Here is a 24,172-nt window from a genome sequence, read left to right on the forward strand (position 1 = left end):
AGAAAGGAAAAGAGGAAGGAATGAAGGAAGAAAGGAAGGAAGAAAGGGGGATGGAGGAAGGAAAGAAGGAAGGACGGAAGGAAAGAAGGAGGGAGGGAGGAAGGAAGGAAGGAAGGAAAGAAGGGAGGAAGGAAGAGAGGAAGTTTTTTTAATGCATCAAAACAGGTGGATCGACACACACACACACACATGCAGTATGGGTGGAGTACAGTATGTGGTGAGTGTGTGTGTGTGTGTGTGTGTGTGTGTGTGTGTGTGTGTGTGTGTGTGTGTGTGTGTGTGTGTGTATGTGTGTGTGTGTGTGTGTGTGTGTGTGTGTGTGTGTGTGTGTGTGCAGAGAGAGAGAGAGCACAGACAGAAGGAGGCAGAGGTGAAGCGAGGTATTATGCTTATAGATTAGCAGATAAAATGCGAGCAGCAGCAGAATTCTTTATGACCAGCCACGAAAAGTGCTGACATACACACGCACACACTTTTACACACACACACACACACACACACACTTTTACACACACACACACACACACACACACACACACACACACACACACACACACACACACTCAGAGGACAGCAGAGTTGAGCTGTTACAGGTTCGCTGTGAGATCGACCTGTTGATGATTATATATGTTTCTATTCATGTTTATTAATTATGTGTGTGTGTGTGTGTGTGTGTGTGTGTGTCTATGTGTATCTGTATGTGTGTGTGTGTGTGTGTGTGTGTGTGTGTGTCTCTTTGTGTATCTCTGTGTGTGTGTGTGTGTGTCTCTTTGTGTATCTCTCTGTGTGTGTGTGTGTGTCTCTGTGTGTGTGTGTGTGTGTGTGTGTCTATGTGTATCTGTATGTGTGTGTGTGTGTGTGTGTGTGTGTCTCTTTGTGTATCTCTGTGTGTGTGTGTGTGTGTGTATCTCTTTGTGTATCTGTGTGTGTGTGTGTGTGTGTGTGTGTGTGTGTCTCTTTGTGTGTCTCTGTGTGTGTGTGTGTGTGTATCTCTCTGTGTGTGTGTGTGTGTGTATCTCTCTGTGTGTGTGTGTGTGTCTCTTTGTGTATCTCTGTGTGTGTGTGTGTGTGTGTATCTCTTTGTGTCTCTCTCTGTGTGTGTGTGTCTCTGTGTGTCTGTCTGTATGTGTGTGTGTGTGTATCTCTGTGTGTGTGTGTGTGTGTGTATCTCTATGTGTGTCTCTGCAGCCTAACGGTAGCTCCCAGGGAAAGGTCCACAACCCTTTCCTGCCGACGCCCATGCTGCCCCCCCCTCCTCCTCCCCCGATGGCCCGTCCCGTCCCGCTGCCCGTCGACGCCAAGCCGCCCTCCACCTCCTCCACCGAGGGGGGGGGGCAACTCGCCCACCTCGCCCAGTAAGTGCCGAGACTTCTACCTTTACCAAAAGTAAGACTGAATGCTCCTGAAAATGTCAAATGGTGTAACCCTGGGGTGTCAAACATGCGGCCCATGGACCAGAACTGGCCCGCCAAGAGGTCCAATCCGGCCCACTCTCCTCCCTTCCTGTCTTCCTTCCTTCCTTCCTTCCTTTCATTACTTCCATCTGTCCTTCCTCCTTCCCTCCTTCTCTCCTCCCTTCCTTCTTTCCTTCCTCCATCCCCCTTTCTTCCTCCTTCCTTCCTTCTTTCTTCCCTTCCTCCCTCCCTCCTTCTCTCTTTCTTTCCTCCCCCCTACCTACCTTCCTTCCTTCCTTCCTTCTTTCCTTCGTCCTTCCTTCCCTTCCTTCCTTCCGTCCTTCCTGTCCTATAAAGACTTAAAGAGTTAAAAGTCAATGCCGTCACAAGTAGAAAGTAAAAGACACGAACGTGAAATGACTCTCCGTGATAAATGTTGAGTAATACCTGAAGTAGTGTGATGATGATGATGATGATGATGATGATGATGATGATGACGATGACGCAACATCTGTATTCATTCACAGAGCCAACACAAATCTACAGGTTCCTCCGCACCAGGAACTTAATCGCTGTGAGTGTGTCGCCTTTTTTCTTTTTTTTTTTCTTGATAAAGTCACATGATTAAACTTGCCACCCTTTTTTTTTAAAGATAAGATTAACCATTTCCTCCTCTTCCTCCTCTTCCTCTTTCTTGTTACTTTTCAGCCTATATTCTTGCACAGGACACTCACCTACATGTCCCACAGAAACTCAAGGAATAACACCAAAAGGTAAAAAAAAAAAAAAAAAAACTCCTACAAAATAAAATCCTTCTTTTTAAATGTGCTGTTTTATATGTGTTCAGATTTATTTTGACGCTCTCACTCAGCTCATCTTACAACTTCCTTTTTCCTTTTTTTTTTTTTTCTGTGTGTGTTTGTGTGTGTCATAAAAAAGGGGGAGGAGAAAAAAGGGGAGGAGAAAAAAGAAAACAGGTCAACTGTTATCTTGAGTGAAAGTTAACCGACGTGTCAGCCGCTGTAGGTGGGGGCAGGCTGGATCAGTTACAGCTCAGATACGAGAGGGAAGTTTTCAGTTAGGCTGCTTTGCATACAGACGCTTCACACACACACACACACACACACACACACACACACACACACACACACACACACACACACACACACACACACACATACGACTGCTTTTAGTTCTGCATCAAATAAGTGTCAGAGTTCAAATCTAAGGAGAAGGTAATCAGCACTGCAGCTTATATTATATCCTTTATTCCTTCCTTCCTTCCTTCCTTCTGTCCTTCCTCCCTTTCTTCCTTCTGTCCTTCCTCCTTTCTCCCTTCTGTCCTTCCTACCTTCCTTTTTCCTTTCCTTTCAACGCCTCTGGGTTAAAATGTTTTCCTTCCTTCCTTCCTTCCATCTGTCCTTCCTCCCTTCCTTTTATCCTTTATTCCTTCCTTCTGTCTTCCTTCCGTCCTTCCTCCCTTTCTTCCTTCTGTCCTTCCTACCTTCCTTCTGTCCTTCCTACCTTCCTTTTTCCTTTCCTTTCAACGCCTCTGGGTTAAAGTGTTTTCCTTCCTTCCTTCTGTCATTCCTCCCTTCCTTCCTTCCTTCTGTCCTTCCTCCCTTTCTTCCTTCTGTCCTTCCTTCCTTCCTCCCTTCTGTCCTTCCTACCTTCCTTTTTCCTTTCCTTTCAACGCCTCTGGTTAAAATGTTTTCCTTCCTTCCTTCCTTCCATCTGTCCTTCCTCCTTTCCTTTTATCCTTTCTTCCTTCTGTCATTCCTTTCTTCCTTCTGTCATTCCTTTCTTCCTTCTGTTATTCCTCCCTTTCTTCCTTCTGTCCTTCTTTCCTTCCTTCCATCTGTCCTTACTCCCTTCCTTCCTTCTTCCCTCCCTTTCTTCCTCCTGTCCTTCCTACCTTCCTTTTTCCTTTTTTCCTTCCATCTGTCCTTACTCCCTTTCTTCCTTCCATCTGTCCTTACTCCCTTTCTTCCATCCATCTGTCCTTACTCCCTTTCTTCCTTCTGTCTTTCCTCCCTTCCTTCCATTCATCTGTCTGTCTTTCCTTCTTCCTTCCCTTCCTTCTTATTTCCCTCCTTTCCTTCCTTCCTTCTCTCTCTCTCTCTCTCTCTCTTACTTAAAAGGTAAATTCTACTTTCGTCTAAATCTGAAACAAGCTCTTTTTTTTCTTTTCTTTTTTTTCATGTCTTTTTTCTTCTCTTCTCTACGACGATGACGAATTTTAAGGTAGTTTCACTTTCAACCTGAGCTGCTGCTTACGTGTTAACCATTAACGGAGCGTGAAGTAAAAACCAGAGAGACTGGGAAACAGGAAACAGGAAACAGGAAACAGGAAGGAGATTACACATATGAAACCTTTGAAAAGGTTTTTTACTAAAAGCTTATTTACTGAGCTGGATCTGAAGTCTTTCCTTCCTTCCTTCTTTCCTTCCTTCCTTCATGTCTTCATTTCCTTACTTCCTTCCTTCTTTCTATCCTTCATGTCTTCTTTTCCTGCCTTCCTTCCTTCCTCCCTTCCTTCTTTCCTTCATGTCTTCTTTTCCCTCCTTCCTTCCTTCATGTCTTCATTTCCTTCCTTCCTTCTTTCCTTCCTTCCTTCTTTCCTTCCTTCCTTCATGTCTTCTTTCCTGCCTTCCTTCCTTCCTTCCTTTTTTCTATCCTTCCTTCCTTCCTTCCTTCCTTTCTTTCATGTCTTCTTTTCCTTCCTTCCTTCCTTTTTTCTATCCTTCCTTCCTTCCTTCCTTCCTTCCTTCTTTCCTTCATGTCTTCTTTTCCTTCCTTCCTTCCTTCCTTCGTGTCTTCTTTTCCTTCCTTCCTTCCTTCCTTCATTCATTCCTTCATGTCTTCTTTTCCTTCCTTCCTTCCTTCCTTCCTTCTTTCCTTCCTTCCTTCCTTCCTTCATTCCTTCCTTCCTTCAAGTCTTTTTTCCTTCACTCCTTCCTTCCTTCATGTCTTCTTTTCCTTCCTTCATGTCTTCTTTTCCTTCCTTCTTTCCTTCATGTCTTCTTTTCCTTCCTTCCTTCCTTCCTTCTTCTTTCGATCCTTCATGTCTTCATTTCCTTCCTTCCTTCTTTCTGTCCTTCATGTCTTATTTTCCTTCCTTCCTTCCTTCTTTCCTTACTTCCTTTTTTCTATCCTTCCTTTATGTCTTCTTTTCCTTCCTTCTTTCCTTCATGTTTTCTTTTCCTTCCTTCCTCCCTTCTTTCGATCCTTCATGTCTTCTTTTCCTTCCTTCTTTCCTTCATGTCTTCTTTTCCTTCTTTCCTTCCTTCTTTCTATCCTTCATGTCTTCTTTTCCTTCCTTCCTTCTTTCCTTCATGTCTTCTTTTCCTTCTTTCCTTCATGTCTTCTTTTCCTTCCTTCCTTCCTTCCTTCCTTCCTTCCTTCCTTCCTTCCATCTATCTATCCTTCATGTCTTTTCCTTCCTCACTCCCTCCTTTCCTTCCTTCCTTCCTTCTTTACATCCTCTCATCCCTCCTTTCTTCCATGTTTTTAATGGTCTGACCCACACACTGGACTGTATCTATGAATGATAAAGCTTCTCTTAAAGCTGCTGTGTGTTTGTCTCTTTTCGTGTGCAGGAAAAGCTCGAGAGTCGACAGTCTGCTGTTCAAAGTGGAGAAAATGAGGGGCGAACAGGAGACTCACAGGTAAACACCCCCCCCCCCCCCAGAAGAGATGGAAGCATGAAATTTAAAAGAATAATTATAATTGAGAGTTTACAACTTTGTCTTGTATTTGAACGGACATGCTTATCCATAATCTTTATGGTTACATGATGACATCATAATTCAAAATGACATGATTTAAACTGCTTAAACTGGTCTTAAGGGTAAATACACATAGGAAGGAAATGAGGGAGGAAGGAGGGTAGGGAAGGAAAGGAGGGAGGAAGGAAGGAAGGTAGGTAGGGAAGGAAAGGAGGGAGGAAGGAAGGTAGGTAGGGAAGGAAAGGAGGGAGGAAGGAAGGAGGGAAGGAAAGGAGGGAGGAAAGGAGGGAAGAAGGAAGGTAGGGAAGGAAAGGAGGAGAAGGAAGGTAGGTAGGGAAGGAAAGGAGGGAGGAAGGAAGGAAGGAAAGGAAACATAATTGAAAATGACATGATTTAAAATGCCACTGGTCTTAAGGGTAAATACACATAGGAAGGAAAGGAGGGAGGAAAGGAGGGAGGAAGGAAGTCTTAACTGGTCTTAAGGGTAAATACATATAGATGCTCTCATGCTAGATCCCAGTGTTGGATCAGACTCATGATTTAACTTTACTCTTCAAGAATTTGGTGTCCACACATGATTGCGTGTTAAAAATATTGTCTGACTTACAAAACAGAAACTCTGGGAACATAAAATCGAATCGAGAATCGGAGCGAATCGGGACCCTGTGAATCGGAATTGAATCGATTCAGGAAATCATTGACTATACCCAGCCCTAATTATTATTATCTAACTATCACGATGAGCACATTTCCCCAAATATAGGAACACCTGAAGATCTCACCCTTAAAAAGAAATCTTTAAATGTCTTAACCCTCCTGTTGTCCTCGAGTCAAAGAAGGAAGGGAGGGAGGAAGGAGGGAGGGAGGGAGGAAGAAGGAAGGAGGGGAGGGAGAGCGGAAGAAGGAAGGAAAGGAGGGAGGGAGGGAGGAAGGAAGGAGGGAGAAAGAAGGAAGGAAGGGAGGGAGAAGGAAGGAAAGGAGGAAGAAGGAAGGGAGGGAGGGAGGAAGAAGGAAGGGAGGAAGGAAGGAAGGAAGAAGGAAGGAAGGGAGGGAGGGAAGAAGGAAGGAAGGGAGAGAGGAAGAAAGAAGGAAAGGAGGGAGAAAGGAAGGGGGGAGAAGGAAGGAAGGAAGGGAGGGAGGGAGAGAGGAAGAAGGAAGGAAAGGAGGGAGGGAAGAAGTCCTTCATTCCTTCCTTTTTCCTTCCCTCCATCTTTTTAATGATCGGGCCCACATCAGATCAAATTGGTCTGTATGTGGTCCTTGAATGAAAATGAGTTTGACGCCTCTGGGTTAAAGTGTTTTCCTTCCTTCCTTCCTTCCTTCCTTCCTTCCTTCCACCTGTCCTTCCTCCCTTCCTTTTATCCTTTATTCCTTCCTTCCTTCTTTCCTTCCTTCTTCCCTTCCTTCCATCCGTCTGTCCTTCCTCCCTTCCTTCCATTCATCTGTCTGTCTTTCCTTCCTTCCTTCCTTCCCTTCTTATTTCCTTCCTTCCTTCCTTCCCTTCTTATTTCCTTCCTTTCTTCCATCTGTCCTTCCAACCTTTCTTGGTTCCTTGGTTCCTTTCTTCCATCCATCTGTCCTTACTCCCTTTCTTCCTTCTGTCCTTCCTCCCTTCCTTCCATTCGTCTATCTGTCTGTCCTTCCTTCCTCCCTTCCTTCCCTTCTTATTTCCTTCCTTCCTTCCTTCCTTCCTTCCTTCCTTCCTTCCTTCCTTCCCTCCATCTTTTTAATGATCCGGCCCACATCAGATCAAATTGAATGATTATTATTTTTCTAAATCTTGTTCTTTCTGTTTTCTCTCTCTCTACAGTTTGGCCTCTAATCTGCAGCTCACCTTTACTGGCTTCTTTCATAAAGCTGGTAAGTTAAAAAACCTCTTAACAGACTTCACACTATTTGCACTGATTTCATGTCCTTGTCTCCTTGTCTCCTTGTCTCCTTGTCTCCTTGTCTCCTTGTCTGTGTTTTATGGGGGATTTTTTGTTCTTTGCAGGAAAGCCGTCTCAGGACTGTGAGAACGAGCAGAACTCAGTTTCTCTGGAGGTGCTGCTGGTCAAAGTCTGCCACAAGAAAAGAAAGGTAATCCTTCCTTCCCTCCTTCCGTCCTTCCTTCCTTCCTTCATGTCTTATTTTCCTTCCTTCCTTCCGTCCTTCCTTCCTTCATGTCTTCTTTACCTTCCTTCCGTCCTTCCATCCTTTCTTTCCTTCTTTCTTTTTCTTTCTTTCTTTCTTTCTTTCTTTTTCTTTCTTTCTTTCTTTCTTTCTTCATTCCTTCCTCCCTGTCTTCTTTTCCTTCCTTACATTCTCCCTTCCCTCTTTCTTCCTTCCTTCTTTCCTTCCTTCTTTCCTTCCTTCCTTCATGTCTTCCTTCCCTCTTTACCTTCCTTCCTTCCCTCTTTTCTTCCTTCCTTCCGTCCTTCCTTCCTTCCTTCCTTACATCCTCTTGTCCCTCCTTTCTTCCTTGTTTTTAATGGTCTGACCCGCATGAGGTCACATTGGACTGTATTTATGAATGAAAATAGGTTTTACACTTCCTTCTCTTAATTGAAAGAAGAAATATCTCTGAAGCTTCTCTAAAAGGTTTCAGTTCATCTCTCGTTCAGGGTTTTTAATTTTTTTATCCCGTCCAGGATGTGAGCTGTCCAGTAAAACAGCAATCCTCCCTTCCTCTTTTCCTTCCTTCCTTCCTTCCTCCCCTTTCTTCCTTCCGTCATGTCTTCTTTTTCTTCCTTACATCCACACTTCCCTCCTTTCTTCCTTCCTCCCTTCCTCTTTTCCTTCCTTCCTTCCTCCCTTCCTCTTTTCCTTCCTTCCTTCCTTCCTTCCTTCATGTCTTCTTTACCTTCCTTCATGTCTTCTTTTCCTTCCTTCCTTCATTCCTTCATGTCTTCTTTTCCTTCCTTCCTTCTTTCCTTCATGTCTTCTTTACCTTCCTTCATGTCTTCTTTTCCTTCCTTCCTTCTTTCCTTCATGTCTTCTTTTCCTTCCTTACCTCCTTCCTTCCCTCCTTTCTTCCTTCCTCCCTTCTTCTTTTCCTTCTTTCCTTCCTTCCTTCATGTCTTCTTTTCCTTCCTTACATCCTCTCATCCCTCCTCCTGACCCACATGAGGTCTCATTGACTGTATTTATTAATTGAAATATCTCTGAAGCTTCTCTAAAAGGTTTCAGTGTATCTGTCGTTCAGGGTTTTCTTTTTTTTTTTGTCCTTTTCATCGCGTCCAGGATGTGAGCTGTCCAGTAAAACAAGTCCCGACGGGGAAGAAGCAGGTTCCTCTCAACCCGGACGCTAGCGCCGGGGTCCAGGCCAAGCCGGGTTCCCTCCCCTCTCTGCTCGTCCCCAGCAGCGAGTTCGAACCCAGCAACTCTCACATGGTCAAGTCGTACTCGCTGCTCTTCAGAGTGTCGAGGCCCGGTTGCCCCCGGCCACCGATCAACGGCCTGACCAACGGAGAGACGCACCACAGCAGAGGTAAGAAAAGAGTCCGCAACCAGGGTCGGGAACCTTTCACATATGACGCAGCGAGGTACTTAAGCTTTATGTCGTCCTCCCGGGTCAAATTGACTGTTTCTCCCTTCCTCTTTTCCTTCCTTCCTTCCTTCCTTCCTTCCTCCCTTCCTTTTTTCCTTCCCTCCTTCCTTCTTCCTTCCTTCCCCTTCCTCTCTTCCTTCCTCCCTTCCTCTTTTCCTTCCTTCCTTCCTTCCTCCCTTCCTTTTTTCTTCCTCCCTTGCTTTTTTCCTTCCCTCCTTCCTTTCTTCCTTCCTCCCTTCCTCTCTTCCTTCCTCCCTTCCCCCCTTCCTTCCTTCCTTCCTTCCTTTCCTTAATTCATTCCGTCTGTCCTTCCTTCGTTCCTCCCTCCCTCCTTCTTTCTTTCTTTCTCTTTGATTGACAGGTGACACATGATAGGGGGCGGGGCTTCAGCGTTTGCTAGCGGAGAAGAGGCTTATTTTTACACAACTTTGAAGCCTAATTTCATATATTTGGTGATTTTTTTTAATCATTCAAATTTGGCAGGGTGGTTAACAACACACTTTTCTGTGGTATGTCAAACTCAGAACACATATTTATTCTTACTTTACACAGACTTTAAATCATGTAGCACCTTTCCTGCAGAGGTTGTAGCTCAAAGTGCTTCACAATAAAGTGAAGAAATAAAGAGAAAAAGCATTAAAACAAGTGTAAATGTTGCACAATAAAGCCAAATGAATCACAAAAGGAAAAAAGCAGCAAATGGCAACAACAGGTGTGATAATACCAACATGTGAAAAGGTAGAAATGAAACAAAAGAAAGAGTGAAAGTTTAAAGTTAAAAGCTTTGTCATTTATAAATGTGTGTCTCTTTCAGATTTCACAGAGGAAGTGATAAACAGGAAGAGGAGGAGCTCCTCTCTCAGGGAGGAGGGAGAAACCACATTTGTGGCTCAGATGACTGTCTTTGATAAAAACAGGTGGGTCACACACACACACACACACACACACACACACAAACTCTCACACACACACACACACACACACACACACAAACTGCCACCTTCAGACACACAGGGAGGGAAAAAAAAGTGTTGCAGAGAGTGATGAGCTGTTGTTGGTTTGCAGGCGTCTGCAGCTGTTAGATGGAGAATACGAAGTGTCTATGCAAGAGATGGAGGAGTGTCCCGTCAATAAGAAGAGAGCGACGTGGGAGACCATCCTGGACGGAAAGGTGTGTGTGTGTGTGTGTGTGTGTGTGTGTGTGTGTGTGAGAGAGTGTGAGAGTGTGAGTGTGAAAGAGAGAGAAGTATTAATGTATAAAATGCAGCTCAAAGCATTACATTAAAAGCAAGAGAAAACAAGTACAGCAAGTTAAAATAAACAGCATGGTTTAATAATAAAAAAATATTAAAACATTAAAACGGATAAGAAGAGATTATAGATCGCAGTTTTTTTTCATAGTTTGGCCGGGGGTGCGAGTTATGTGTGAAATGATTAATACATTACCGTAAAATATCAAATAATAACCCGGGCTATTATTTATCTCATTCACGTAAGAGACTAGGCGTGTATTTGAATCCAGGCTATTTGGGGACAGGCAAAAAGAAAAAAGTAGTCCAGTCCAGACAATAGCCGCCCTCTTGTTCTGATAGGTGTTGAAGCTCCGTTTTCTGCTTCTTCCACTCCCTCACCCTTATGAGGTCCACAGAAAAATGGCTCGCGGCCACTTTTCCACTATTCTCCTCCGCAATGCGACTTATACTCCAGTGCGACTTATATATGTTTTTTTTTTTCCTTCTTTATTATGCATTTTCGGCTGGTGAGACTTATACTCCGAAAAATACGGTAATAAGATGAAACACAGATTAACTCAAAGCTTTACGGTAAAGAAGAAAATGTATTTATGAAGCACTTCTCAAAGAGTTAACTGCAGGTGGCCTTGTTATAAATCATGGTAAAAAAAAAAAAGCTGCAGATATTCTTTATTTTAGTTTTACTGTCCAAGCCAAACTGTAAGCACGTTGGTTCCTACTGCATATCTACAGTCTCATTTTTTAAAAAGGCGTTCGTAACGTAATGGTTTTATAACAGCTGCTCAGTGTGTAGCTCTCTGCATTCAGAAGCAGGAGAGCAGCATTTGTTGGGGACTACTTTCAGTGGCGGATGAATCCACTTTTGTTGCTGTAGTGAGTATTTCTGGCTGTGTGTGTGTGTGTGTGTGTGTGTGTGTGTGTGTGTGTGTGTGTGTGTGTGTGTGTGTGTGTGTGTGTGTGTGTGTGTGAACAGACTACATGTGACTCATTAATGAGATTTTAATAGTTTTTGGACTCTTCGGAGACACAGACAACATTATATCTCCACGTTGATCCTTTAGACGATGATGTAATGAAACATCTGTTGTCTCTCTCTCTCTGTGTCTCTCTCTCTCTCTGTGTCTCTCTCTGTCTCTCTCTCTCTCTTTCTGTCTCACTCTCTCTCTCCCCCTCTCTGTCTCTCTCTCTCTCTCTCCCCCTCTCTGTCTCTCTCTCTCTCTCCCCCTCTCTGTGTCTCTCTCTCTCTCTCTCTCTCTCTCTCTCTCTCTCTCTCTCTCTCTCTCTCTCTCTCTCCCCCTCTCTGTGTGTCTCTCTCTGTCTCTTTCTGTCTCTCTCTCTCTCTGTCTCCCTCTCTCTCGCTCTCTCGCTCTCTCGCTCTCTCTCTCTCTCTCTCTCTCTCTCTCTCTCTCTGCAGCGCCTGCCTCCGTTTGAGAGCTTCTCTCAGGGTCCCACGCTGCAGTTCACGCTGCGCTGGACCAGCGACTCCCCCGATCGCTCCACCGCGCCCGTCGCCAAACCTCTGGCCACCCGCAACTCCGAGACCAACCAGGACCCGAGACCCAGCACCCTGAGAGCCACACACACACTGGGTGAGCTGGAGACTTAATTATGTAGATGTTAAAGCAAGCAGCCTGTTTTTAATTACACACAAGCTGTTCAACTGCTGTGTTTTTTTAACCCTCCTGTTGTCCTCTAGTCAAGGAAGGAAGGAAGGGAGGGAGGGAGGGAGGGAGGAAGGGAGGGAGGGAGGAAGGAAGGAAGGAAGGAAGAAGGAATGGAATGGAAGGAAAGAAGGAAGAAGGAAGGAAAGGAGGGAGGGAGGAAAGAAAAGAAGGAAGGAAGGAAGGTATGAAAGAAGGACAGAGGAAAGAAAGAGAGTAGGAGGGAGGGAGTAAAGAAGGAAGGGAGGAAGGAATAAGGAAGGAAAGGAGGGAAGGAAAGAGGGAAGGAAAGAAGAAGGGAAGAAAGGGGGATGGAGGAAGTACGGAAGGAAGGGAGGGAGGAAGGAAGGAGGGAAGAAGGGAGGAAGGAAGAAGGAAGGAAAGGAGGGAGGAAGGAAGGAGGGAGGAAAGAAAAGAAGGAAGGAAAGAAGGAAGGTATGAAAGAAGGACAGAGGAAAGAAAGAGAAGGAGGGAGGGAGTAAAGAAGGAAGGAAGGAAAGGAGGGAGGAAGGAAGGAGGGAAGGAAAGAAGGAGGGAAGAAAGGGGGATGGAGGAAGTACAGACGGAAGGAAGGGAGGGAGGGAGGAAGGAAGGAAAGGAGGGAGGAAAGGAAAGAAGGAAGAAGGAAGGAAAGGAGGGAGAAAGGAAGGAGGGAAGGAAGAAGGGGGGAAAGAAAAGAAGGAAGGAAGGAAGGTATGAAAGAAGGACAGAGGAAACAAAGAGAGAAGGAGGGAGGGAGGAAGGAGGGAAGAAAGGGGGATGGAGGAAGTACAGACGGAAGGAAGGAAGGAAGGAAGGGAGGAAAGAAGAATACGACGGGGTCAATTTGACCCGGGAAGACGACACAAGAGTTAAAAAGCGACTAATATGGATCCATTTTAAAAGTCTCTCTCTGTCTCGTTGCAGCTGTCAAAGAATCCATCAACGCAGACGTTCAGACGAGGAGAGAGCTGATCTTAGCCGAGCCGAGACAGAAACTACGCATCTTCTACCAGGTTAGTGTCCTTTACCGGATCTACGAGAGTCTACGAGAGTCTACGAGAGTCTACGTCTGACTTTTGTCGTCTCTCTCTCGATATGAGCACAGTGAAAACTATGAATGCAAAATACAAAAACAGAAGGATGAATGTTTAACCCTTTATAGGACACTCATTGAAAGGAAGGAAGGAAGGAAGGAAGGAAGGAAGGACGGAGGAAAGAAGGAAGGAAGGGAAGGTAGGGGGGAGGAAAGAAAGAGAGAAGGAGGAAGGAAGGAAGGGAAGAAAGAAGAAAGGGGGATGGAGGAAGGAAAGAAGGAAGGGAGGAGAGAATGAGGGAGGGAGGAAGAACAGATGGATGGAAGGAAAGGAAGGACGGAGGAAAGGAAGAAGGAAGGGAGGAGAGAAGGAGGAGGGAGGAAGGACAGATGGAAGTAAGGAAAGGAAGGACGGAGGAAAGAAGGAAGGAAGGGAAGGTAGGGGGGAGGAAAGAAAGAGAGAAGGAGGAAGGAAGGAAGGGAAGAAAGAAGAAAGGGGGATGGAGGAAGGAAAGAAGAAAGGGAGGAGAGAATGAGGGAGGGAGGGAGGGAGGAAGAACGGATGGATGGAAGGAAGGAAAGGACGGAAGAAGGAAAGAAGGAAGGGAGGAGAGAAGGAGGGAGGGAGGAAGGACAGATGGAAGTAAGGAAAGGAAGGACGGAGGAAAGAAGGAAGGGAAGGTAGGGGGGAGGAAAGAAAGAGAGAAGGAGGGAAGGAAGAAGGAAGGAAGAAGAAAGGGGGGTGGAGGAAGGAAAGAAGGAAGGGAGGAGAGAATGAGGGAGGGAGGGAGGGAGGAAGAACAGATGGATGGAAGGAAGGAAGGAAAGGAAGGAAGGACGGAAGGACGGAGGAAGGAAAGAAGGAAGTTGCATTGTTTTAATATTTTAACTGTATGAGTGCAACTAACATGATATTTTACATTTGCTGGACGAAAGTAGTGATATATATAAAACTTCATCAGTTGACCTTTCCTTCCTTCCTTCCTTCCTTCCTTCCTTCCATCTGTCCTTCCTCCCTCCCTCCTTCTCTCTTTCTTTCCTTCCTCTGTCTTTCCTCCCTTCCTTCTTTCCTCCCTCCCTCCTACCTTTCTTCCTTCCTTGATTCCTTTCTTCTTTCCTTCCTTCTTTCCTTCCTTCCTTCCTTTCCTCCCTCCCTCTTTTCCTTCCTATTTCCTTCCTCGCTCCCTTCCCCCCTCCTTTCCTTCCTTCCTTCCTCCTTTCTTTCCTCCCCTTCTTCCCTCCCTTCTTCTTCCGTTCCATCCTTCCCTCCTCCCTCCCTTCCCTCTCTTCCTTCCTTTCCTTCTTCTTCCCTCCTCCCTCACTTCTTCTTCCGTTCCATCCTTCCCTCCTCCCCCCTTTCCTTCCCCCCTCCTCTCTTTCCTTCCCCCCTCCTTTCCTTCCTTCCTTCCTCCTTTCTTTCCTTCCCTCCTCCCTCACTACTTCTTCCGTTCCATCCTTCCCCCCTTTCCTTCCCTTCCTTCCTTCCGTCCTTCCTTTTCAGCGAGGGGGGGGCTACAGTTGCTCCTTTCTTTCCTCCCCTTCTTCCCTCCCTTCTTCTTCCGTTCCATCCTTCCCTCCTCCCTACCTTCCCTCCCTCCTTCCCTCCTCCCTCCCTTCCCTCTCTTCCTTCCTTCCCTCTCTTCCTTCCTTTCCTTCTTCTTCCCTCCTCCCTCACTTCTTCTTCCGTTCCATCCTTCCCTCCTCCCCCCTTTCCTTCCCCCCTCCTCCCTTTCCTTCCCCCCTCCTTTCCTTCCTTCCTTCCTCCTTTCTTTCCTTCCCTCCTCCCTCACTACTTCTTCCGTTCCATCCTTCCCCCCTTTCCTTCCCTCCCTTCCTTCCTCCCTCCCTTCCTTCCTTTCCTTCTTCTTCCCTCCTCCCTCACTTCTTCTTCCGTTCCATCCTTCCCTTCTCCCCCCCTTCCTTCCGTCCTTCCTTTTCCTTCCCCTTTTCAGCGAGGGGGGGGGGCTACAGTTGCTCCTTGTAAGAGAAGAGTTGTGTCTCACTCACTCCGCCTCTCCGTCTGTGTTTTTGTGTCCAGTTCCAGTACAACCACAACACCCGGCAGCAGACGGAGGCCAGAGACGACCTGCACTGTCCCTGGTGTACCCTCAACTGCAGGAAGCTCTACAGTCTGGTCAAACACCTCAAACTGTCCCACTCCCGCTTCATCTTCAACTACGTGGTGAGACGGACTGAAACACTAAATAAAATAAAAGAAGAAATAGAAGCTGGTAAAAGTAGCTCAGGTGAAGTGTACTGAGGAAGGGAAGGAAAGGAGGGGGGAAGGAAGGGAGGATAGGGAGGGAGGAGGGAAGGATGGAACAGAAGAAGGAGGAAGGAAAGGAAGGGAGGAGGGAAAGATGGAACGGAAGAAGGAGGGAGGGAGGAAGGAAGGAACGGAAGAAGAAAGGAGGGAGGGAGGAAGGAAGGGAGGAAAGAAAGAGAAGGAGGGACAGAAAGAAGGACAGACGGAAGGAAGGAAAGGAGGGAGGAAAGAAGGAACAGTCAAAACAGACGTGGTCAATTTGACCCGGGAGGACGACAGGAAGAAGAAGGGAGGGGAAAGGAAGGAAAGGAAAGGAAGGAGGGAGGAAGGGAGGAGGGAAGGATGGAACGGAAGAAGAAAGGAGGGAGGAAGGGAAGAAGAAGGGAGGGGGGAAGGAAGGAAGGGAAGGAAATGAGGGGGGAAGGAAGGGAGGGAGGATGGAACGGAAGAAGGAAGGAAGGGAAGGAAGGAGGAAAGGAAGGGAGGAGGGAAGGATGGAACGGAAGAAGAAGGGAGGGATGAGGGAAGGATGGAATGGAAGAAGAAGGGAGGGAAGGAAGGGAGGAAAGGAAGGGAGGAGGGAAGGATGGAACGGAAGAAGAAGGGAGGAGGGAAGGATATAGTACTATACTATAATTATCTAGATTTTCAGTTTGAAGTCTCTTATTGTTTAAATAATAATAATTTAAATGAACTCGCTCCTCTTGGTGACCTTCCTCTGCAGCCGCATGCTAAAGGAGCGAAGATCGAGGTGTCCATCAACGAGAACTACGATGGCTCGTACGCAGGAAACCCTCAGGACATCCACAGCCAGCCGGGCTTCGCCTTCAGCAGGAACGGCCCCGTCAAGAGAACCGCCGTCACTCACATCCTCGTCTGCAGGTGATGAAACTTTCACTCTCTCCTCGTCTCATGTTTAGCTTTTCTTACTAAGCTCCGCCCACTTCTGAGTCTCCTCTCCTTCTTCTCTCTCCTCTCCTCCCTCTCTCCTCTCCTCTCCTTCTTCTCTCTCCTCTCCTTCCTCTCCTCCCTCTCTTCTCCTCTCCTTCCTCCTCTCCTCTATCCTTCCTCTCTGTCCTCTCCTTCCTCTCTCCTCTCCTTCCTCTCCTCCCTCTCTCTTCTCCTCTCCTTCCTCCTCTCTCTCTTCTATCCTTCCTCTCTCTCCTCTCCTTCCTCTCTCTCCTCTCCTTCCTCTCTCCTCTCCTCTCCTCTCCTCTCTCTTCTCCTCTCCTTCCTCTCTCCTCTCCTCTCCTTCTTCTCTCTCCTCTCCTTCCTCTCTCCTCTCCTTCTTCTCTCCTTCCTCCTCTATCTCTTCTATCCTTCCTCTCTCTCCTCTCCTTCTTCCTCTCTCCTCTATCCTTCCTCTCTCTCCTCTCCTCTATCTCTTCTATCCTTCCTCTCTCTCCTCCCTCGCTCTTCTCCTCTCCTTCCTCCTCTCCTCTCCTTCCTCTCTCCTCTCCTCTCCTTCTTCTCTCTCCTCTCCTTCCTCTCCTCCCTCGCTCTTCTCCTCTCCTTCCTCCTCTCCTCTATCCTTCCTCTCTGTCCTCTCCTTCCTCTCTCCTCTCTCTCCTCTCCTTCCTCTCTCTCTCCTCTCCTTCCTCCTCTCTCTCCTCTCCTTCCTCTCTCTCTCTCCTTCCTCTCTCTTCTCCTCTCCTTCCTCTCTCCTCTCCTTCCTCTCTTTTCTCCTCTCCTTCCTCCTCTATCTCTTCTATCCTTCCTCTCTCTCCTCTTTCCTTCCTCTCTCTCCTCTCTACTCCAACCAGTCCAGGCAGATGTTCTCCCACTCTGAGTCTGGTTCTGAGGGTTCTTCCTGTTAAAAGGGAGTTTTTTCTCTCCACTGTGTCTCATGTGGGAATGTTGGGTCTCTTTAAAGTTAAGAGTTTGGTTTAGACCTGCTCTATGTGTGAAGAGCCTTGAGATAACTCTGTTGTGAATTGGTGCTATACAAATAAAGATTGATTGATTGATTGATCTTACAAACCGAGTTATTAACCCGCCGCCCCTGCCGCCGCCGCGTCTCTTCTGCACTCCGTCCAGGCCCAAGAGGACAAAGCCCAGCCTGTCGGAGTTTCTGGAGCCGGAGGACAACGACTCGGATCAGCAGCGGCCGTACATCAGCGGACACAACCGCCTCTACTTCCACAGTGACAGCTGCGTGCCGCTGCGGCCGCAGGAGATGGAGGTGGACAGCGAGGACGAGAGGGACCCCGACTGGCTCAAAGAGAAAACCGTGAAGGTCAGTTTAATACTCAACCACGTAAAATACCAGGGAATTTTATAAAGTTGGAAACTTTCCACGGGAGTTAACGGGGAGAAGTTCAAAGTGGGTAGATAGTGACAATGAATGAGTGACAACATGAAGAAAGTATGTTTAACCCTCCTGTTGTACTCAAGTCAAGGAAGGAAGGGAGGGAGGAGGGAAGGATGGAACGGAAGGAAGGAAGGAAAGGAAGGGAGGAGGAAAGGAGGAAGGAAAGGAAGGGAGGAGGGAAGGATGGTATGGAAGAAGAAGGGAGGGAGGGAGGAAGGAAGGAAGGGAAGGAAAGGAGGGAGGAAGGAAGTAAAGAAGGGAGGAGGGAAGGATGGAACGGAAGTAGAAGGGAGGGAGGGAGGAAGGAAGGGAGGGAGGAAGGGAGGGAAGGATGGAACGGAAGAAGAAGGGAGGGAGGTCTGGAATGATGGAATGAAAGAAGAAGGAAGGAAGGGAAGGAAAGAAGGGAGGGAAGAAAGGGAGGAACAGAAGAAGAAGGGAGGAAGGAAAGGAGGGAGGGAGGGAGGAAGGAAGGAAGGGAGGGAGGTCTGAAGGGAGGAGGGAAGGATGGAAGGAAGAAGAAGAAGGGAGGAAGGAAGGATGGAACGGAAGAAGGAGGAAGGTAGGGGGGAGGAAAGAAAGAGAGGAGGAGGGAGGGAAGACGGAAGGGAGGAAGGAAAGGAGAAGGTGTTTGTTTCTTTTAATCTTGTTTTGTTGCTTCCTTCTCTCGCTTCGTCATCATTTATCTTTCACCATCAATAAAACTGAAACGTCTCTCTCTCACGCTCCTCGTGCACGCTCCTCGTGCACGCTCTTCTCCTCTGCCGATAATCATCTTCTCTCTGCTCTGCTCTCACCGCAGCAAATCGACGACTTCACCGACGTCAACGAGGGCGAGAAGGAGATCATGAAGCTGTGGAACCTGCACGTCATGAAGCGAGGGTCTGTATCAAGTTTGTCTTTTTTTTTTCTTTTCTTTTTTTTCTTTTTTTCCCCCCTCGTTTCTATGGTGACTAACGCCTCGTATATGTAAACCGAGGTTTTACTGTTTTACCTTTGTGTCGTCGTCCCGGGTCAAATTGACTGTTCCTTCTTTCCTTCCTTCCTTCCTTCCTTCCTCTCTCTTTACTCCCTTCCTTCTGTCTTCCCTTCCTTCCTCTCTCTTAACTCCCTTCCTTCTGTCCTTCATTCCTTCCTCTCTCTTTACTCCCTTCCTTCTGTCTTTCCTTCCTTCCTCTCTCTTTACTCCCTTCCTTCTGTCCTTCCTTCCTCTCTTTACTCCCTTCCTTCTGTCTTTCCTTCCTTCCTCTCTCTTTACTCCCTTCCTTCTGTCTTTCCTTCCTTCCTCTCTCTTTACTCCCTTCCTTCTGTCTTTCCTTCATTCCTCTCTCTTTACTCCCTTCCTTCTGTCTTTCCTTCATTCCTCTCTCTTTACTCCCTTCCTTCTGTCTTTCCTTCCTTCCTCTCTCTTTACTCCCTTCCTTCTGTCCTTCCTTCCTCTCTTTACTCCCTTCCTTCTGTCTTTCCTTCCTTCCTCTCTCTTTACTCCCTTCCTTCTGTCTTTCCTTCCTTCCTCTCTCTTTACTCCCTTCCTTCTGTCCTTCCTTCCTACCTCCATCTTTCTTTCCTTCTCTCCTTCATTTCTTTCCTCTCCCCCTGCCTTCCTTCCTTATTTCCTCCCTCCCTCCCTCTTCCTTCCTTATTTCCTCCTTCCCTCCCTCCCTTCTGTATTTCCTCCGTCCTTCCTTTCTTTCCTTTCTCCCTTCCTCCCTTCCTTCCTTCCTTCCTTCCTCTTTCCTCTTTCCTCTGTCCTTCCGTCTTTCCTCCCTCCTCCCTTCCTCTTTTCCTTCCTTCTTCCTCCTTTCCTTCCTTCCTTCCTTCCTTATTTCCTCCGTCCTTCCTTCCCTCCTTCCTCCCTCCTTTCTTCCTTCCTTCCTCCCTAGTCTCAGATCACGATATCCATATAATGTCGATATATTGCCCGACCAACTAAACACGCATTTGGGGAAGAGTTTTATTGACCCTCCTCTTCCTCTTCCTCTTCCTCCTTCCAGTTTCATAGCGGACAACCAGATGAACAAGGCGTGCCTGGTGTTCGCCGAGCAGCACGGCGCCTTCATCGTCCGTCACAACCTCTGCCGCAACTTCCTGCTGCACCTGATCAGCATGCACGACTTCAACCTGGTGAGCACCACGACCATCGACCGCGCCATGGCCGGGCTCCGCCTCCTCCAGAACCAGGCGGCTCAGAGGGGCAAAGACAAAAGGGAGGAGGGTGGAGAGGAGGAGGAGGAGGAGGAGGAGGAAGAAGAGGAAGAGGACTGGGAGACGGCTGTGGAGTCTCAGCCGGAGCCGGATCCCGATATGTCCGAGTTTAAAGCGTGTAGCGATGAGACTAGCGGCGGCGGCGGTGGCAGCGGCAGCTCGGAGAACGGGAACCAGCGGGAGCAGAAACTCGGGTCGGACCCGGATTTAAACTGAGCAACGACATGTGGGAGGAGTTGAACTGACTTTTTTTTTTTTTTTTTTTTTTTTTTTTTTTGGCGAGGAGGGCGAGGGGGGGAGATAAGGCGGGGGAAAGACGAGAATACACAAAATACACACACACACACACACAGGTTACTGCAGGGATTTCAAATGCAGGTAACATCGTAAACTTTAATTATTGAAGGTGGCTTTTGTTTTTTTTGGTTGTTTTTTGTCACAATCCTCCATCAGAAAGACTCTTCATTCATAACTCGGAAAAAACTTGAAGCAAAGAATCGTTATTTTCTTCTTCTTCTTCTTTTTTTTTTCTGTTATTCCTCATTTTTCCTCAACTACAGTTCATTCAGCTTACAACCAAAAAACAAATATAACTGCCAACAAGCGCTCTCCTTTTTTTTTTTTCTCCTCCTCCCCACCAGCTTTATCATTATTATTATTATTATTATAATTATTATTATTATTAACTATGAATCCTCTTTAATCCATTCTGGGTTTTATAGACCGAACTGAGCGAGCACAGATTCACGATCTCGAAGTAGCTGTTGGACTTTTTTCCGTTTCAGAAAGACAATAAAACATTTTTTTTAAAAAGCTGATCTACAGACTCGTTGTCGCTCTCTAAACTTCGCTCAGTTCGTTGCGGGGGGGGGGGGGGGGGGGGGGTGTTTAGAGGGGGGTTTCGCAAACATTTTTTTTTTTTTTTTTCATCAGCAATTTTCTTTCCGGAAATTATTCGGTAAGAGTTGTTTTTTTTCACTTAATTTTTTTCGGTAACTTTTTTCCCCGTAATTTTTTTCAGTAACAATTTTTTTGGTAATGTTTCCGTCAACATTTTTTTTTTTTTTAATAATTTTTTCGGTAACTTTTTTTTTTTTGGTAATTTTCTCGCTACTGTTTTTTTTCGTCAGCAATTTTCCCCCCGTAATTTTTTCAGTAACAATTTTTTTTCGTAATTTTTTCGATAACCATTTTTTGTCCGTCAACATATTTCTTCGTAATTTTTTTTCTTTCAACTTTTTTTTGTAATGTTGTTCGTTTGATTTTAACGGGATTATTTCTGTCGTCTTCCTCGAGTGTGAACTTCCAGAAAGAAACACTCCACCAAAGGTTTTTTTTTTTTTTTGTTTGTTTTATTTGCAGAGTGTGATTTACACGTTAGCATCACAGGACTTCCGATCCGATCCGATCCTGCGCTGAACCTCAACAATCCACAAGAAACCACTTTGGTTGGTTTGTGGCTCCTCCTGAATCCTGCTGCTCCTTTTTTTTCTTTTTTCTTTTTTTTTTCGGGTATTTCATTCATTTAATTCTCACTGATTCACTCCGGTTACTGATGTTAGACTTTCACTTCACCTCATTGATCCTCAGAATATTGTTATTTATCATCATATTGATTAATTTTGGGGTCTTTTTTTTAGTTTTTTTGTTTCTTTTTTTTTATTAAAGTGTTGCTCAGTATGTGGTTTGTTCCGGTTTTAGGGCTCAGCTGGATCTCTGTAACACACACACACACACACACACACACACACACACACACACACTCAAATAAACTGGATTCACCAAAAGCAGTGGGACACTAGTGTGCGTGTACTTAAACACTTCCAGCTCATTTCTACGACAGGTGCTAGTTTTTAACTCGGGAGTAAATGAAGACGTTTCGGATTCCTCCTCCTCCTCCTCCTCCTCTTCTTCTTACAGCGACCTCCACTGCCAAACGCCTGGATGCATCCTCGCTTTCCTTTCTTTTTTTTTTGTGTCGCATTTCATCCTCCTGTCTTTTTATGACCCCCCCCCCCCCCCCCCCAAAAAAAAAAAATCAGAAGGGTCTCTTGTGCGAGTCGAGTGTTTTAAGTTTGAGTCTAGAGGAGCGTAGACGTGAGGTATGATTTAATTTAACCCTCCTGTCGTCCTCCCGGGTCAAATTGACCCCATCTCTTTTGACTGTTCCTTCTTTCCTTCCTTCCTCCTTTCCTTCCTTCCTCATCCCTTCCTTCTTTCCTTTCCTTCATTCCTCCCTCTTTCTTTCTTCATTCTTCGCCTCCTTCCCTCTTTCTTTGCTCCCTCCTCCTTCCATACTTCCTTCCTCTTTTCCTCCCTCTCTCCTTCCTCCTTTCCTCCCTCCCTCCTTACTCCTCTCCTTCCTTCCTTCCTTCCTCCCTCACTTCCTTCCTTACTCCTTTCCTTCCTTCATTCCTCCCTCCCTCCTTACTCCCTTCCTTCATTCCTCCCTCCCTCCCTCCCTCCTTACTCCTTTCCTTCATTCCTCCCTCCCTCCCTCCCTCCTTACTCCTTTCCTTCCTTCCTTCCTCCTTCCATACGTCCCTCCTCTTTTCCTCCCTCTCTCCTTACTCCTTTCCTTCCTTCCTTCCTCCCTCACTTCCTTTCCTTCCTTCCTTCCTCCTGTCCTTCCTTGACTTGAGGACAACAGGAGGGTTAAATGAAGCCTTTTGACCATAATTTCAAAAAAAAAAAAAATCTATAAAACTTGAGTTAAAATGAAGTTTGAACACAGAATTTCTACTTTACTCTTTTATATAAGAAAAAAAAAAGTTAATTTTTTTGGGGTCAATTAAATGAAAATGGTGATTACAGTCATAAAGAAACATCCTTTTTGATTTTCACGTAATTAGACCAAATAAAAAAATCCATATATTTTTGAGCCGAGGACAACGGGAGGGGTTGAAGATCTTTCTGCAGCTAAAAATAAATGGAGTCCAACGAGCGACTGAATGATTCATTAATTAATAAAAAATTTTAAAAAAGGGTTTAAAAAGGAGGCCGAGGCTGAAACAGCACACAGTTAAATATCTCAACATTAACTCAAGTTGAACAAATAGCCGTGTTTTATATTTTTCTGTCATTATTCGGCTGTTTTGGGTTTTTTTTTTTTTTTTTTTTTTTTTTTTTGGGGTGTATTTTCCCGCCTGTTATTGCTGCATATATAGATTTAAAAAAAGAAAAAAAAACTTTGTGAAACTTCATGTGTATAATAAATTAGCTTTTTGGGAATATGATTGTTTGGAAACCAGCTTTTCTTAGTTTACAGACCAAAGGGGACGAAGAAGAGGACGAACAGATTTCTTTCTCCGCTCTTGTGAAAAATATTCTTGCTTTTTTTTTAAAACTATAAATATAAAAATATATATATTAAAAAAATAAATTAAAAAAAAAAGTGTGCTGTCCTCACCGCCTTGAAATCTGACTTTTTAAATCACTGCGCCGTATTTAAACATGATGATGATGATGATGCAGTATGAGCTTGCAGATGCAGCCAGCTGTTGGGGTCGGCGTTGCCGTGGCAACTGATCGTTTTGGGTTTTAGTTTTTTTTTTCCTTTTTTAACCTTCGTGTCGTCCTCCCGGGTCAAATTGACCCCGTCTCTTTTGATTGTTCCTTCCTTCCTTCCCCTCCTCTCCTTTCTTTGCTCCCTCCTCCTTCTATCCTTCCTTCCTTGCTTCCTTCCTTCCTTCATCCCTCCCTCTCTCCTTACTCCTTCCTTTCTTCCTTCCTTTTCTCCTTACTTTCTTCCTCTTTTCCTCCTTACTCCTTTCCTTCCTTCCTTACTCCTTTCCTTCCTTCCTTCCTTCGTCCCTTCCTTCTCTCCTTACTTCCTTCCTCTTTTCCTCCTTACTCCTTTCCTTCCTTCCTTACTACCTTCGTCCCTTCTTCCTTTCCTCCCTCCCTCTCTCCTTACTCCTTCTTTCCTTCCTTCCTTCCTTCCTTCTCTCCTTACTTCCTTCCACTTTTCCTCCTTACTCCTTTCCTTCCTCCCTCCCTTCGTCCCTTCCTCCTTTCCTCCCTTCCTCCTTCCTCCTTCCTCTTTTCCTCCTTACTCCTTTCCTTCCTCCCTCCCTTCGTCCCTTCCTCCTTTCCTCCCTTCCTTCATCCCTTCCTTCTCTCCTTACTTCCTTCCTCTTTTCCTCCTTACTCCTTTCCTTCCTTCCTTGACCTGAGGACAACAGGAGGGTTAAAAGCTTTTGATGTCATCTTCTCATTTTCTTCTTCTCCTCCTCCTCCTCCTCGTCCTCCTCCTCCTTCTTCTTCTCCTTCTTCGAAGCTTTTTACATCAATCTGCAGCGTTTCTGAGTGACGTTTAACCTTCTGTAGATGCAGGTGGTGGATTATTGGGTTTTTGTTTTTTTTCCTAGGTTTTTTTTTTTTTGTTCATTCACGAGACCAGCAGCATTTTTGCACAAGATGGGAGGAGCCATGTCAAGAAAACGACAACAATAATGTAATGTAAAAAAACAACCAACAACAAGAAAAAAAAAAAAACAGCTTGACGTTGTGAACTTTTCCGTTGAGTCAGAATGGTTTCTATTAAAAAGAACAATTTTGTACCGTCGCCTCTTTTTCTTTCTTTCTCTGGTTGTTTTAAGGCAAGGCAGTTTTATTTATATAGCGCATTTCATACACAATGGCAACTCAATGTGCTTTACATAAAACAGAAACATTAAAACATACATTTAACCCCCCACCCCCCTCGCTCCCTCTCTTTCCTTCCTTCCTTCCTTCTGTCCGCCCTCCCTTCCTTCCTCCATCCTTTCCTTCCTACCTCCCCCTACCTTCCTCCCTTTCTTCTTTCCTG

At 45.7% G+C, this 24,172-nt stretch overlaps 1 protein-coding gene across 1 annotated transcript in view; it reads left to right on the forward strand.

Moving 5' to 3' along the window:
- LOC128378578 (polycomb protein suz12-B-like) overlaps positions 1-19,629 on the forward strand; it is a 33,497-nt gene extending 13,868 nt beyond the window's left edge. Inside the window, exons 12-16 of the mRNA XM_053338145.1 lie at positions 14,619-14,762; positions 15,571-15,728; positions 16,884-17,082; positions 17,960-18,039; positions 19,152-19,629. Of these exons, the coding sequence (XP_053194120.1) occupies positions 14,619-14,762; positions 15,571-15,728; positions 16,884-17,082; positions 17,960-18,039; positions 19,152-19,578 (1,008 nt within the window). The 3' untranslated portion in view covers positions 19,579-19,629. The remainder of the gene's footprint in view (positions 1-14,618; positions 14,763-15,570; positions 15,729-16,883; positions 17,083-17,959; positions 18,040-19,151) is intronic.
- The last annotated feature ends 4,543 nt before the right edge of the window (positions 19,630-24,172 follow it).

Source organism: Scomber japonicus, chromosome 18 (genome assembly GCF_027409825.1).
Source record: "Scomber japonicus isolate fScoJap1 chromosome 18, fScoJap1.pri, whole genome shotgun sequence".
Lineage (NCBI taxonomy): Eukaryota > Metazoa > Chordata > Actinopteri > Scombriformes > Scombridae > Scomber > Scomber japonicus.